The following is a 12455-nucleotide window of genomic DNA, read 5'->3' as shown; positions in this document are numbered from 1 at the left end:
CACTGATCGTCCACGCAACGAGGTCGATGACCTCGTGATTGGCCTGCCCGCGTCGCTCTCACACTATTACACCTACTAGGCCATTACAACACCTCCACTGCCACAAACATACGCCGTGCGCTACGGGGCGGGGGGCTCCATCTTGGTCAGGTGAGGCCCGATCAGCTTCGCCATCTCGAAGGAGCTGCGACGTTAGTTCATGCTACGCACTCAATTGCCGACTTTCCAAAGAGGCCAGTGAGCTTCTCGTCGCACAGAATCTGGCGTTAGTCGTACGACACGTACCTGACGCTTGTTGCTATCGTTCTGCAGGTTCTTGTCCTTAATGTACACCCATAGCCGCTTCACAACCTCGTAGCGGGGCATCTCGGAGTCACCACATACCTCGGCCATCTCCGCGGAGAGCTTCATGGGTCGCTTCAACGGACTGTTCTCGCTCGCTACACGCTTCTTCTTCGGCTCGCCCTCCGTGTCGCCGGCTCCGGTACGCTTTTTCGTCTTCTTCTCGTCCTTCGCCTTGGGCTCTGCGCTCTTCTTCGTCTTGGCACTCGGCTTTTTCTTCGACGTGAACTCCTCATAGCACTGCCGAATCACTGCATCAATCGCCTTCTTCTGCGCCGTGAGGTCCAGACCTGCCGGCAGACTGCCCTCCGGCATCGCTGCCATCTCCGTGCGGATCTTCTTGGCAGACACAGAAGACAAGTCAGCATCCTTGAGCACATCAAAGATCCGTGCGCGCAGCGTCGGCAGCATCTCGGCGTCCAGCTCGGTTGCCATGGTGGAGGTCACTAGATCGGGTGCGCCGACCGCTACCACGTGTTCACGAACCATGCGGCTGACACGGTCCCTGCTGGCATGGGCGCCGTCCCTCGTCGCGCGCAGCCCGTCTGCGCCGTCGGCGCAGGTGCATGCGGCAGCGGACATGCTGATGCCGCCCAAGCCACTGCTGCGTGCGCTACTGCGTGCGCACCGCCATTTGCCGCCGGAAATGCGGGCCTTGGGCGATGACTATGTCAAGGCTGAGTTCCGGCGCCACCAGCACATCGACAATCCTCTACACATCGTGGGGTTCTGCAGCCAATGGAAAATGTATCTGGATGCCCTGCTGGCCGATACCAACAGCCCCAGCGGCGCGCGTGGCGCGTACCTAGACCCTAGTCTCCTGGACAAGTTTTCCGACGAGCAGCTCTATCAGCTCTATGAACTCAAGCTCGCGACCGAGGAGGCTTTCGATCCCGCACGTGCGCAGGCGACCATGCCTACTGGCTCCAACGGCGCCTAGGGCCACGCCAGCACGGCCACCGGCGCTATGGTTTGCAGACGCGCGGCGTCCACGACGGTCATTTCCACCTCCTCAAACACTGTGTTTTCCTTTACAACTTGGAAGCCGAGCTGCTCAAATAGGGCGATCGACGGCGCGTTGCTCATAGAAATTCGTGCAAATAGGCAACTAGGATCAAGGGGAAACGGCGGTCCCGCCGCCTGCGTAATGTAATGCAGGAGCATCTGCACCGCCTCGCGTCCAAGACCGCGACGGCGCCATGCATGTTCCGCAATCATCACTTCCATCTCTGCGTACGTGCTTGGTGGTGCATCCTCGTCGTCGCCGTAGTGGGGGGTAAGGAATACATTCACGTCGCCGACCATGGCGCAGGCCGAGAGGAGAGCCGTCGTATCGACGTTGCGCGGTACGTCGTGCGTGAGCGCCATCACAATGAACGTAAGTTCTGTGTGAGCTTCAAAACGCACTATCGTCGTCGTCGCGCCAGCTTTGCTGCATCTCGTATTCCTCGTCGAGCGTCAGCGGCTCTGATGCCGTCTGCGCCTGGAGCACCGGATCCTGCATCCATGCGTGGTACGTCTCGACCTGCGTGAGTAAGCCACACGCACATGTTCCCGCCTGTATAAGAGCTGGATGCGTACCTGTAGGGGACGAGCACGACGCGCTCGCCCCGCAGCACTGTGTGCTCGTTGAGGCGCATCGTCGCACGGAGGCAACACGGACCAGACGCAGCAAGCCCATCGGGTTCGGCGGCACCTACAAGAACGCTATGAGTTACGACGACGGGTTCACGCCCAGACTGCATGTTAGTGTGCGCAATACGTACAGGATATTGCCGCTCGAGGGCAGGTATGACACGTTCCTTGCACCGCTGAGCGTCTTGGCAATCTGCTGCGAGGCCTCGATGCGCCGCACGGTAAGGAGGCCATCGCCGGCCTTATCGAGAGCGCGGGTAATCAGCGCAGCACCCTCGGCCTCACCCTCGGCGCGGATAACCGAGGCCTGGCGCTCCTGCTCGGCCTTTTCAACGACAAACTTGGCACGCTCAGCATCCTGCTGGGCGATCTGCTTCTGCTCGACGGCCTTGGTGAATTCCTGACCGAACGTCAGGTGTGTGATCGAGACATCCTCCAGGACAATGTTAAACTCGCGCGCGCGGTTCAGCAAGTCTTCACGAATGCGCGCGCTAACGACCTCACGCTGGGTGATCAGCTCCGCCGCATCAAACTGCGCGACGGTCGCCTTGAGCACTTCGTTACCGATAGAGGGCAGCACACGCTCGTCGTAGTCGAGGCCCAGCGACTGGTAGATCTTCGGGAGGTGAGCGACGTCAGGGCGCGACAGGACACGCAGGGAGAGGGTGACCATCTGCAGGTCCTTGGAGCCCGTGGTCGTGGAGATCGTGCGGGGCTTGATCCGAACATCGTACAGGATCGCGCGCTGGAGCCACGGGACGAGGAAATGCGTGCCCTCGTTGGTAGCGCGGTCCTTCACACCGGTGAAGCGGTCGAACATGACGGCGCGGTAACCACCAGGGACATCGTACATACTAGCCTGAATGGCCAGAGCACTGACACCCAGGGGCACTGTATGTGAGAGAGAAAGCACATACCTGCAAACCGAGACAGAAAGTTGGCCGCCGTGTTCATCGCAGAGGCTTTCACCCGGTGGCGTCGTAGCGTCGAGCTAGGGCGGCGCGACGGCCGACGCTGGCGGCCAGTCAGCCTCCACAGACCCGCCGGGTGCCGCCAGGGCGGCCGGCTTCCGCCGTCCACGTGCAGCTACAGACACCATGGCGCGGCGGGCGCGCGCGCTAGGCAGATAGAATGTAGCTTCTCTAACTACGCCGTGCACTACGAAGCCGCCATGGGCGTCACCATCCATGGACCGGCGGCTATACCGTGACCGCAGCGCCCTAAGCATAGACGTCCTTACTTCAGCTGCTTCTTGGCCTGCTTGGTAACGAGAGCGCTCTCAGCACCGAAGAAGGTAACAACGCCAGCCGCGATAGCCGCAAGCAGGCGGCGGTCCCAGGTCCTGATCTCGTTGCGGTTCTGGTAGCCAAAGTAACCGGCCGCACCAATGAGAGCCGCGTTGACTAGGGTTAGAATGACGGGCACACATACCAACGCTGAGCGTCGAGAGCCAGTACTTGGGGTTGCTCGAGAAGTCCTTCAGGAGCTGCTTGGCCTTGCCAAGACCAGTCTCGAAGTTCTTCGAGATGCTGCGTGTAAGCGGGGCCTAAGCGCACCTCTTGCCAGCCTGCTTGGCGTGCTCCTCGAACTCGTGGGCCTCCTTCGACACAAAGTCACCCACCTTGTGGGCGGCCGCCTTTGCATCGTCGAGGAGGTGGTCGGCCTGCTCACCAGACTCCCTACCATGTTAGGCCTACAGTACATACTTGGCGAGCTTCTCGATCTCCTTCTGGTTGGGGACGGCGTTCTTGTTCTCAAAAGACATGGTCAGGTCGGGAAAGAATGAGAAGTGGCTCTGCTCAGATCGTGCCGGGTCCGTTTCGCCCGTTCGGGCGGGTATGCAGCCCAATGAGTGCAGGCACTCGGCCTAATCGGGAAGGGCCATCCACTATGCTGACTCAGCACCTCTCGCGACGTGTGACACGCCATTTGGTGGCTCGAGCGTTCGGTATGGCGCTGCGCGGCAAGGAAGACTGGCTGATCGACTTTTTGCGGCGCGAGCGGCAGGCGCAACACGATACGTCGCGCCCGCTGATTGTGGGTTTACAGGGACCCCAGGGTAGTGGTGCGTAGCTCCACGAGGCGCTTATCTCAGGCAAGTCCTATACGTGCGCGCGCGTGGCCGAGCAGCTGGCCAACGATCCGCAGCCGCTGCGCGTCGCTGTGCTGAGTCTTGATGGTTGGTACACCTGACTTATCCAGATCTGTATCTGCCGCATACCGAGATGCGCGCTGTAGCCGAGGCACACCCCCACTTTCCCCTGCTGCAGGGCCGTGGCCAGCCAGGGACGCACGATGTCGCACTTGGCGCGCATCTACTGCAGGCGCTGCGCAGGAATGAGCGTGTATCTGTGCCGGTGTATGACAAGAGCGCACACGGTGGGGAGGGCGATCGTGAGCCGATGCTGCGGGCGCTACCGTATCCTGTCGATGTGGTGCTATTCGAGGGGTGGTGCCTTGGCTTCCAGTCGCGTGCGCGCGACGACCTCGCGCGTGCTCTCGCTGACGCGGGGCCGCACACGTCGTACGCATCGTGCTCCATCGATGAGCTCGCATGGATCAGTGCGGAGCTGCACCGCTGGGAAACTGACTGGTACCCTCTCCTCGATGCGTTTGTGCAGTTCGTGCCCCACGCCGAAGGCGGTGCAAGCCCCTGGTCCCTCGTATACCCTTGGCGTTTGGAGGCGGAGCATGCGATGAAGGCACGCAACGGCGGGCATGGGATGAGCGACGAGCAAGTTTGGGCCTTTGTACAGCGGTATTTGCCGAGCTACGAACTATTCAGCCACGATATGCGGACGGCGCCCGTGTGGCCGGGGCACTGCCTGTGCCTCGTCATCGGGGCAGACCGCCGGGCACAGAGGTGTTTTCCCGGTCTATAAAGGCGCTTACTCGCTCCGGGGGCGCATGAGCACGCGGTAGTTGCGGTGCTGCACGAGCCACTGGTCCTGTGGCGGCAAGTTCTCGTCACCGGGCGTGCGCACGACGCGGAAGTCGCCCTCGACGAACATGAGCGAGCCCTTCGGCACATCGCGCAGGCGGTTCACGGTGGATTCGCCAAACGCAAAAATCGAGTGGAACGACGAGGTAGGAGCAGCGGGCGTGCCGTCCTCATTGGGCGGGCCAGGCATGTCGTTGGTCGCGATCACGTAGCGCAGGTACTCCTTGCCGTTGCGGCTCTCGCGCACCTCTGGCGACGCCACGAGGCGACCAATCAAGGTCACGCGCGAGAGCGCAGCCGATGGCGTCGACGAGAATGACTAGCAGTTAGTCTACAGCGTGAACGTACGCGGGCGTTCAGCACGCGGGGCACAGTACGGAGCGAGGCACGGAACATGGAAACGGGAAGGGTTAACGGACGCGTTGAGTGACGCGGTGTCCGTCGCGTCGTCTCGGCCGAACTACCACAGGTTGGCCCTGGGGGCCCCGCGCCTCGGGTGCTACGGCTAATGCTGTGGCAGCTCAATACGTCCACCGCGCTTCATCCACGCGGCCATGCCGGGGGTGACGCGCACCTGGCACGTGAGGCGGCTTGAGTGTTTTCGGCGCAGTGCATACTCGAGCATATCGTCCTCCTCGTCAGACACATGCGCGTCTCCGTCCAAGATGGCCTCGGCATCCGCGAGGGCCGTGTCCACCTGGCCCTGCGCGAGCGGGTCGGCGTTGGCGTCACATAGGTAGGCATGGCATGTAGCACACTCGAGTTCGCCACCGCACGTCGCTTCAATGCCCGGCAGGTCGTGGCGCTTGGCGACGCTCATGAGCGTCTCGCCTATCTGGCCTTCCACATCGAACCACTGGCCGTCGTGCGAGCGGAAGCGGAGCGTGACCACATCCTCGCTTTTTGGCGCCGCCTCTTCCCGCGGGAGCGGTGCCAAGTGCGCTGGGAATACGACCGGTGGGCCCCATGCGTCCCTATGCGCCTGCTGCTGCAGCGCGTTCATGCCGAGGCGACCGCGCCAACGCGGCCACACCACGAGGCGCTCGCGCAGGTCATGAATATCGTGCCGGGACGACGCTGGCGCAAGAGCCGCTCGTAGAAGCAGGCTGGTGTGAGTTCCAGTTACGTACGGAGCATCGGTCGTGCGCAGGTTCCCATACCAGTCGCCATGGGGGTATACGAGCGCGTTGGCGGCCCACTTGTGCCCACCCACATGGCTGATCGGCAGCACGCGCACACGCTTGGTCGGCGCTTGGCCCTGACTAGCACACCGCTCCGCATACTGATCCAGCTGAGTGCGCAGTGCGTCGATCAGCTCGGTGCCGACGACGCCGCAGCGGCAGTCGCGCATGCCGTGCGTGCACACATAGATGTGCGCCTCTGTGGTTTCTTGGGCATTTTCCCATAGTGTCTCCAGCTGCGCGCGCATTGCCTCGCCACTTGGGAGCGTGCGCAGCGAGATGGGCGTCGGCCACGATACGAATTGGCCGGAAGGCCTGTACGCGTACAGCCAGAACAGCTCGTCTTCGGCAGCCTGGTTCGGCGGTGCACGCATCGCCTTGTCGCGGTGCGCGTCCCAGGGGGGCTGCGCCTCGGGCAAGTCACCATCGCCGGCCGAGAAGCTGATGCCATAGCCGGCGAGGGAGCCACCCGGGCGCGCGCGGCTGCTCAGCTCGGACACGAGTGGGCACACCGACTCGATGTGCGAAGGCCACGTCGTATCGGGCCGCCGGTATTGCACAGGATGCAGCACAAGGTGTGCCTTGTATTCGGGCGCCGTGCCGGGCAGGGGCGATGGGTCGTATGGCGCCACCGGGATCTTGCCACGCGCATCGAACGCCGGCGATGGGTCGTACGGGCGCTGCGCTAGCGGCGCCGAGTAAGCTCGTGATGCACACAGCCTCGAGGGACGCACAAGACGTGCGGACCACACCCGGCGCGGCCACATCGAAAGCCCTGCGCGCATCGAGAAGCGTGGAGGGACTCGGGGGCAGCTGTCCTTTTCTCCTCATGCGCGGCGCACCGAGCCTCTGTCGCGGCGCGCGGCTGCTTGCTGCCCAGGCGGGCTGTGGACGGATGGCGCGAGCTCTGCATGTCTCGGCGAGTGTGCAACAGGACAATGAGCGGCGCACGACGCACTTTGGCTTCCAGACCGTGGACGAGACACTGAAGGAGGGCCTTGTGCATGGCGTGTTCTCGTCGGTGGCCTCTTCGTACGACCTGATGAACGACGCCATGTCGCTCGGCATTCACCGCCTGTGGAAGAACCGGTTCGTGGAGCTGCTCGACCCCCGCGGCGGCATCGAGTGCTTGGACGTGGCGGGCGGCACGGGCGACATTGCGCTGCGCCTGCTCGATCATGCGCGCACGAAGCATCTGGACCGCGAGACGCGCGTCACTGTGCTGGACATCAACCCGAGCATGTTGGTTGAGGGCCAAAAGCGCCTGAAGGAGAGCATGTACTGGAACACGCCGCAGATCCGGTTCCAGCTCGGCAATGCCGAGGCGCTGAACGAGACGATGCCCGTGCCGGAGCGGCGGAACCCGCCCGCGAGCACGCGCCGGAATCCGATCCTGCCGCCGCTCGTGAGCGAGCCGATCGCAAGCGAGTCGATGGATCTGTACACGATTGCGTTTGGGATCCGCAACTGCACGCACATTGACCGCGTGCTGGCTGAGGCGTTCCGCGTGCTCAAGCCGGGCGGCATTTTCGCGTGCCTTGAGTTCGGCAAGGTGTCGCTCCCTCTGCTCGCGCAGGTGTACCGCCAGTACTCGTTCCATGTGATCCCGCCGATCGGCGAGCTCCTGGTGGGCGACCGCGACTCGTACCAGTACCTGGTCGAGTCGATCGAGCGCTTCCCGAAGCAGGCGGACTTTGCGCGCATGGTCGCGGAGGCGGGCTTCCTGCTGCCTGGCAGCGCGGAAGCGTCGTCCATGGGCCTTCCGCGCCTCGCGGGCGCGGGCGCTTGGGAAGACCTTACGTTTGGTATCGCGACCATTTGGACGGGGTACGTACTCTACGACTAACCGAAGCATCAAGCCATTTGCCTAGCCCGCTACTTGGGAATCTTTTGGCAACGGATAAAGGTCTGACTGGGGTCGTGTGGCAATATACAGAAAAACCCCAGCGACTGCATCGTCTGAAATAGGTCGCGCGCTGTACGCGGTTAGATTCTACGCGGTGCACGCACCCTCGAGCGCCACCTCTGCACACTGCTCCTGGCCATTCGGCAGCGTGCGGCACAGCTGCGACTTGTGGCTCCCGCGCTCCCTGCGGTCAGCTGGGCCAACGCACCCATTGAATGTGAACGCCGAGTTGGTACCGCCGCGACTCTGCGCGTCCTCCGAAACGAGACGGCGCACCTCGTCGTGCGCTGGCGTGTCCAGCCTCTGGATCAGGTTCGAGCTCTCCGCAGACCTGGCGTTAGCTTCGTTCACGCACATTCGCCGTCGTATCCAAAACCGGCCGTGCGGCCGTGCGGCCCCGCGACCGATGCTGACTAAGGCCCTGCCGGCCGCTGGACGCCGGCGGCGGCGCTCGCCCGCATGGACCACGCATCGCACGGCCTGCGTGTCCAGCTGGCCAGCTACAATGCTGGCGAGCAGTTTGATGCGCCTCCTGTGCCTGATCTCACCGAGTGGCTGATTCCTACTGTGTCTGAGAGCCGCCAGAGCGGCTACGCAACGAGCCCACGACCGGCGCGCGTGGCGAATCCGGTCATGGAGCGAGGGCCGCGCGAGGCGCCGGACGTGTACGCGGTCGCCTTCCAGGAGTTTGCGCCGCTGCCACACTCGCTTGCAGGCAGGACATTATCGATGGTGTCTCGCGTAGACAAAGAGATCCGGCGCGCGATCCGCCTGCACCAGTCGGTCGTGCGCGATGACAACATGTACGATCCGCTCGAGATGGGCGGCGGCCCCGAGAACTACGTGTGCGTGGCGCAGGTGAGCCACGCAGGACTCGTGCTTTACGTGTATGTGCGCGAGCGCGCGGGCCAATCGCCTGCCGCGCGCCGCCGGCCCAGTGCGGCGCAGCGTGTCAAGGAGGTGCGCACGGCCTTTGTGGGCACGGGCCTCGGCTCGATCATGGGCAACAAGGGTGCCGTTGGCGTGCGTATCGCGATGGCCTCTCTCGTACAGGGCGCGCCTGATGAAGTAATGACGTTCGTATGTGCGCATCTTGCGGCACACGATCATGAAGTGTCGCGGCGCAACAAGGATTGGCGCCAGATTGTGCAGCGCCTCGTATTTGAGCCGGAGGGTGTGGTGCCGTTGCCTGTACTGCAGACGGCAGAGAGTGCACCGCCGTCGCAGCATGCGCCGCCGCCGCCCGATCCGCTTGAGCCGGTCGAGTACTCGTTGTACGACACGCACCACCTATTTGTGATGGGTGATCTCAACTACCGGGTAGACACGGGCGTACAGGGTGTGCCGCGCAAGGAGAATACCCAGCCACCGCCGCCCATCGATAAAAAGGCTGTGCGCGAGGTGGCACGGAGCTTCGACGCCCGGCGCTGGGCGTCGATCCTACCGTACGACCAGCTGCTTAGGGAGCATACGGCGGGGCGCACGCTTCAGGGCTTGCACCTGCCCGACTTGGCCAGTTGGGCGGTGCCGCCCACGTACAAGTACAAGGCCGGCGGCGAGATGCTGCAGCTCAGCCAAAAGCGCCTGCCAGGCTGGCCGGACCGCCTCCTGTGGGGCTCGAGCGACGCGGCTCGGGGCTCTGCGGCAGTGGCCTGTGAGCTGTACCGCAGTCTTTTGCGCTACACGGCGTCTGACCACAAGCCGATCACGGCCATCGTCCAGCTGCCTTGGCAGCTCGATCGTCGCTCCGTGTTTATGCGCCGGCCCTACGAAATTGACCCGCAATGGCGCCGCTGGCGCATTATCGGTGTGGTGCTCGATCGCATTGTGGGGTATCTATGGTCGTTCCTCCTCCTCTTTGGCAACGGCCATCTGTACCTGGCATTCGCCGAGCTTGCGCTGCTCGGCCTGCTCTCGTGGTACTGGCTGCAGGGACGCTGGCTGTAGCGTCATCCCTCGTCTTCCATTCGCATAGTGAAATCGTACGTCTCGCCATCTTCGTCCGGCGCATGCAGCATGTGGTACCACGAGCGCAGCGCTGCCAGGCACCGCGCGTCGTGAGCCTCATGATCGGCTGCCACACTCGCCTCGTCGCTTTGGGGATGAGCATGCTCATAGGCCTCGAGGAGCTGCGCCTCGCTACTGGCCACGTCCATCTCAGGCACCGTGCTCAGCAGGGTCCCAAGCCAGTTGAGCTTGCTGTCAGGAATCGGCTGCACAGGATGCACAGCCAGCGCAGGTAGCTTATTGTTCTTGTCCTTGTCTTCGATCGGCGGGAGCTGCGGCGTCTCGTCCAGCAGTCCACTCATGCGCGACTCATCGTCGCCAAACAGGTTCCGATCCTGCGCCTCGTTGTCCAGAAACTCGCCCAGAGTTGCGACCTGCGCCGACATAAAGTGTGCCGCAGGTGACTGCAGGGCTGCCGCAATCGAGAAAGTATGCGACAGCAGATTTGTATAGTGCGTTTGCACCGACGGCCAATCTTCCAGGCCAGGCGTGTGCAGTGTTTGCTCACGCAACAGCGCAATAGAATTGCGCAGCGAGTCGAAACGCTGGTATAGCGTCTGTAGGTGACTCAGAGGTGGCGCTACCGGCTTGAGCGTCACGTCCGTGGCGCCGCGCTGTGCCTTGGAGCCGGCCATGGCTCGTCGCGCCAGGCTCGCCCGGCGTGGCGCCGCCGCGGAGGCCCACTGCTTACCTAACCCATGGACCGCGCCTGTCCGGCCTGCCGTGGCTGCGTGTGGACCGCCATGTCGGACGAAGTACTAGATGTCGTGCGCGAGCACCATGAGCAGAGTGCGCACATTGACGAGGGCATTGGGCGCTATACTGCATACACCATGCGGCTCAAGACGCTCATCACCACGGGCTCGCGCTACATCGCGTACTCGTCCGAAGTAGGCGAGGCGATCCGTCCTCTGGCACGCCCTATAGTCGTTACTGCCGCGTACGCTATCAGCTGGGCGTACATCTTTGGTGATGTAGGCTACACGTGCTGGCAGGCCTCCAAGGGCATGGACAAGGACTCGCCGACCAGGACGACGGACCTGGCGTGGATCGCTGCGCGGCGTGGCACGTTCCAAACGCTCGCGTCGCTGTACCTTCCGGCCCTGACCATCCACAGCATCGTGCGCTTCTCGGGCCCGGTCTTTGCCAAGTTCCGGTCCGTGCGTGTGCGCGCGCTGGGTCCCTCGGTTCTTGGTCTGTTCACGATTCCGCTCTTGCCGCTCCTGTTCGACCACCCTGTCGAAACGGCCGTGGAGAACGTGTTCGACTCGATCGAGTTTCACATTGCCGCGTGGAAGGGCGACAAGATGGCACAAAAGTCGTTGGACGAGGGCAGTCTTCTGCGTGGCTACTACCTCACGACGCCCCAGGACGAGAGCGAGAATGGTGTGTCGACGCACCTGGCCGGGCAGCTCGCGGTGCTGGGCCTTGGTGTGGATATGGTGTGCCTGCCGCGCATGCATCGCCTCATTGCGCGCCATGCCTCGCGCCTCACGCCCCTGGTGCGTCCGGCGGCTGTCGCGGCGCCGCGGTGCGCGCCTGCCGCGCCTGCGGACGACGCGCCTGCCTCCTCGCCGGTCCTGGCCATGGCCGCGCGCCACTTTGCACGCCGCGTGCTGACGCCATCGGAAGAGCTTGTATATCAGCGTGTCGCGCCGGGCCTCTCGCACGACGCCTGCATGCGCTACCTTGCGACCAGGTACGTTCACCTCGGCTGACGGGAGCATGCCCTGACGCGCCAAAGGTGGGCCTGCAAGGAGGCTGCGTACAAGGCTGTATACCCACATCTTTGTCCCCTGGCGACGCAAATCGCCGTGTTGCGGCGCGACGACATGCCGAAGCCATCCCTTTGCCTGGAGCGTACGCCCCACACAGTGTGGCGTGGCGCCGACGGGATGCCCGCAGACGCGCTCGCCGAATCCATTCGCTTTCACTTAAGCATTTCACACGATGGAGACTATGTAGTAGCTTCCGTACTAGCGGAACAGCCGTAGTTGATACCGCCCCCTGGCTTACGCCGAGTGCTGGGTGATGGCGGCCTGCAGCTTCGACGGGTCAGCGCCGACAACGGTGTCGATCTTCTGGCCGTTCTTGAAGAACACAAACGTGGGCATCGCGCGGATACCGACCTCCTGCGCAATCTGGCTCTGCTCGTCCACGTCGACCTTGTAGAAGCCGACCTTGTCGCCCGCAGGAGTGTCCGAGATCTTCTCAAAGACGGGACCAATCATCTTGCAAGGGCCGCACCAAGTCGCCCAGAAGTCGATCACAACGACCTTGTCACCGCCGGTGACCTGCTTGAATTGATCGTACGAAGAAATCACTTGCACACCCATAATGAAGTTGGTAAGGAAACGACGCCACCCACACTCTCGGGCTTGTGCGCCAGCGAATCGACCATGACGTAATACATCCGGGGTGCTTCCCCACGTGCTCAGTGCCT

At 63.1% G+C, this 12455-nt stretch overlaps 11 protein-coding genes across 11 annotated transcripts; 5 read left to right on the top strand and 6 right to left on the bottom strand.

Moving 5' to 3' along the window:
- Positions 1-197: 197 nt before the first annotated feature.
- On the bottom strand, positions 198-777 carry MSY001_0914 (uncharacterized protein; the record flags this gene model as incomplete). The annotated part of the gene is made up of 2 exons (XM_018886011.1): positions 198-260; positions 286-777. 2 exons carry the CDS (start codon positions 775-777, stop codon positions 198-200), a joined length of 555 nt encoding a protein of 184 aa, XP_018739527.1.
- A 52-nt stretch (positions 778-829) lies between these two features.
- Positions 830-1282, top strand: MSY001_0913 (uncharacterized protein; the record flags this gene model as incomplete). The annotated part of the gene is made up of 1 exon (XM_018886010.1): positions 830-1282. The coding sequence occupies one exon, from the start codon at positions 830-832 to the stop codon at positions 1280-1282; it is 453 nt and encodes a 150-aa protein (XP_018739526.1).
- Positions 1279-1846, bottom strand: MSY001_0912 (uncharacterized protein; the record flags this gene model as incomplete). Its single annotated transcript, XM_018886009.1, has 2 exons — positions 1279-1727; positions 1750-1846. The coding sequence occupies 2 exons, from the start codon at positions 1844-1846 to the stop codon at positions 1279-1281; spliced, it is 546 nt and encodes a 181-aa protein (XP_018739525.1).
- Positions 1847-2056: 210 nt separating this feature from the next.
- MSY001_0911 (uncharacterized protein) lies at positions 2057-2931 on the bottom strand (the record flags this gene model as incomplete). Its single annotated transcript, XM_018886008.1, has 2 exons — positions 2057-2868; positions 2895-2931. 2 exons carry the CDS (start codon positions 2929-2931, stop codon positions 2057-2059), a joined length of 849 nt encoding a protein of 282 aa, XP_018739524.1.
- A 936-nt stretch (positions 2932-3867) lies between these two features.
- Positions 3868-4859, top strand: MSY001_0910 (uncharacterized protein; the record flags this gene model as incomplete). The annotated part of the gene is made up of 2 exons (XM_018886007.1): positions 3868-4042; positions 4180-4859. The coding sequence occupies 2 exons, from the start codon at positions 3868-3870 to the stop codon at positions 4857-4859; spliced, it is 855 nt and encodes a 284-aa protein (XP_018739523.1).
- Positions 4860-4865: 6 nt separating this feature from the next.
- On the bottom strand, positions 4866-5314 carry MSY001_0909 (uncharacterized protein; the record flags this gene model as incomplete). The annotated part of the gene is made up of 2 exons (XM_018886006.1): positions 4866-5237; positions 5267-5314. The coding sequence occupies 2 exons, from the start codon at positions 5312-5314 to the stop codon at positions 4866-4868; spliced, it is 420 nt and encodes a 139-aa protein (XP_018739522.1).
- A 109-nt stretch (positions 5315-5423) lies between these two features.
- Positions 5424-6884, bottom strand: MSY001_0908 (uncharacterized protein; the record flags this gene model as incomplete). The annotated part of the gene is made up of 1 exon (XM_018886004.1): positions 5424-6884. The coding sequence occupies one exon, from the start codon at positions 6882-6884 to the stop codon at positions 5424-5426; it is 1461 nt and encodes a 486-aa protein (XP_018739521.1).
- Positions 6885-6928: 44 nt separating this feature from the next.
- On the top strand, positions 6929-7945 carry MSY001_0907 (uncharacterized protein; the record flags this gene model as incomplete). Its single annotated transcript, XM_018886003.1, has 1 exon — positions 6929-7945. One exon carries the CDS (start codon positions 6929-6931, stop codon positions 7943-7945), a length of 1017 nt encoding a protein of 338 aa, XP_018739520.1.
- A 519-nt stretch (positions 7946-8464) lies between these two features.
- On the top strand, positions 8465-9952 carry MSY001_0906 (uncharacterized protein; the record flags this gene model as incomplete). The annotated part of the gene is made up of 1 exon (XM_018886002.1): positions 8465-9952. The coding sequence occupies one exon, from the start codon at positions 8465-8467 to the stop codon at positions 9950-9952; it is 1488 nt and encodes a 495-aa protein (XP_018739519.1).
- An 803-nt stretch (positions 9953-10755) lies between these two features.
- On the top strand, positions 10756-11730 carry MSY001_0905 (uncharacterized protein; the record flags this gene model as incomplete). The annotated part of the gene is made up of 1 exon (XM_018886001.1): positions 10756-11730. The coding sequence occupies one exon, from the start codon at positions 10756-10758 to the stop codon at positions 11728-11730; it is 975 nt and encodes a 324-aa protein (XP_018739518.1).
- A 294-nt stretch (positions 11731-12024) lies between these two features.
- Mala s 13 (allergen) lies at positions 12025-12348 on the bottom strand (the record flags this gene model as incomplete). Its single annotated transcript, XM_018886000.1, has 1 exon — positions 12025-12348. One exon carries the CDS (start codon positions 12346-12348, stop codon positions 12025-12027), a length of 324 nt encoding a protein of 107 aa, XP_018739517.1.
- Between the last annotated feature and the right edge of the window lie 107 nt (positions 12349-12455).

The sequence above is a fragment of the Malassezia sympodialis genome, genomic scaffold (genome assembly GCF_000349305.1).
Source record: "Malassezia sympodialis ATCC 42132 genomic scaffold, msy_sf_4, whole genome shotgun sequence".
Taxonomy (NCBI): Eukaryota; Fungi; Basidiomycota; class Malasseziomycetes; order Malasseziales; family Malasseziaceae; genus Malassezia; species Malassezia sympodialis.
Note: the sequence above shows the minus strand (reverse complement) of the source record. Positions and strands in the feature narration are given on the sequence as shown.